At 28.8% G+C, this 1,686-nt stretch overlaps 1 protein-coding gene across 1 annotated transcript in view; it reads left to right on the forward strand.

The window, feature by feature from the left end:
* LOC106682465 (endoplasmic reticulum lectin 1) overlaps positions 1-1,686 on the forward strand; it is a gene marked incomplete in the record, with an annotated part of 12,692 nt that overhangs the window by 5,730 nt on the left and 5,276 nt on the right. Inside the window, 2 exon segments of the mRNA XM_067050017.1 lie at positions 1,047-1,170; positions 1,553-1,609. Of these exon segments, the coding sequence (XP_066906118.1) occupies positions 1,047-1,170; positions 1,553-1,609 (181 nt within the window).

A 1,686-nucleotide genomic window follows, 5' to 3' on the forward strand; every position in this document is an offset into this window, starting at 1 on the left:
TTATCATTGCACCATTTTGTATCTTTTTAGCCCTGATGAAGCCCTACAAAGTGGGGCGAAATGTCGGAAAATAAATAGTTGTAAACTATTTTTGTTTCTCCTTTGACCGCAACCCTGACCATCTTCCTATATATTAAAATAACTATGTTTATTATGGGTATTTACAAATAATGCGAGCAGGATAGCTTAGGAATTAAAGTGCTGTACTTCTAACTAGTACTCAGTAACTAGAATAAGGATCCAGGTCCAAATCCGGTTGTTGTTGACAATTATTTATTCTGTAACTATAGAGTAAACTGTGTGGGTTTAGACCCACCCACTTCCTATAAAGTGGGTACCCGAAACCCTCAGTTGAGAATGATCATGAACAAATCACTTCCTTGTGTAACCGTTCAATTCAAGAAATAGTACTTGCTTACTGTAAGTACTGAACCCCTGATCCATTATTGGTTGTAACAGTAGATATTTTTACATTTCATTTACTAGTAAGGCATTTTTTACTTCTATCATAGAAGCATATGAAAAAAAATATTCGGGTATAATCACGGTTACTCTTTGTATAAAAGGTTTAATTGAGGTTGTTAAAATTAAAGCTTGATTGTTCTTTGTATAATTGGTTTAATCTAGGCTCTTGAAATCAAAACTAGATAAATTCAAAAATTTTTAGTTTTCATTTTTCATATGAACTTTCGAATTCAAATAATTTGCTACCTATGAACCAGATTTTGTGATCAAAACACATGAAATCTCCTTTGAAATAAAATTTAAAATTCTCTTCTTTCTTTGATGCCAATACCCTAACTAAAGTATATATTGTAATGGTTGGTATCGTGAGACGGGTTTATTCATTTTTGATATCCTTGTAATGAAGTCTGTAATTTATGACTAATGGTACTAGTGTTTGCTGAGATTTAAAGAAAGACAATTTTTTGAATTTGCAAAAAAAAATTAAGTTTTAATAACATTGATTATTTGAGTGTTGACATTAATAATAAGACTTCTTTATTAAGTTATATATTTATTATTTTTTCAATATATCTTTTTAGGCCTAAGGTAACTGGCGAGAATGAGATTACTTGTCGCCCTCTTGATGGCTCGCCCAAGAAACCAATGTCATTGCTGCAAATGGAGACTGATGCTTTCAAGCAAAGACACTTCTCTTCATTTGGTGTATGTCCTGATCTTAATATCTGGTTGATATTTTTTATCATAACAAATTTACAAATGTATTTAGAGTATAGTATAAACATTTTTCTTGTAATTCTCTCTCAAATGTTTTTCCTGTGCAAGACAAAACAATAACCGATTAATCAATCATAACATTTTTTTTTTTTTAATTCTTTGAATTTTTAATGTTAATTAAATAAATTTTGCAGATTCATTTCAATAATCCTTTGTTTTTAATTTCCATTTTAGGATTCATTTTTTGTGGGCTGAGTTTGATGAAAAAGTCAACAAATAAAATAAAAACCAATGTTTCTCTGTGCTATGGTGTTTACATTATATTTTTAAAACAAATTTTATGTTTATTTTGTTTTGCTTATATTTCTAGGATCCTAAGAACGAAAAGATGTTTGCTGTTTATTCCATCGATGAGTATCAAGATAAAGTTAGTAGATTTATTATAGATCAAGTTGAGTGTTATTTCCCATTAATTAAATAAATTATTATTAAATAATTAATTTT

Source organism: Halyomorpha halys, unplaced genomic scaffold (genome assembly GCF_000696795.3).
Source record: "Halyomorpha halys isolate HHAL.00 unplaced genomic scaffold, Hhal_1.1 Scaffold416.1, whole genome shotgun sequence".
NCBI classification, from domain to species: Eukaryota; Metazoa; Arthropoda; class Insecta; order Hemiptera; family Pentatomidae; genus Halyomorpha; species Halyomorpha halys.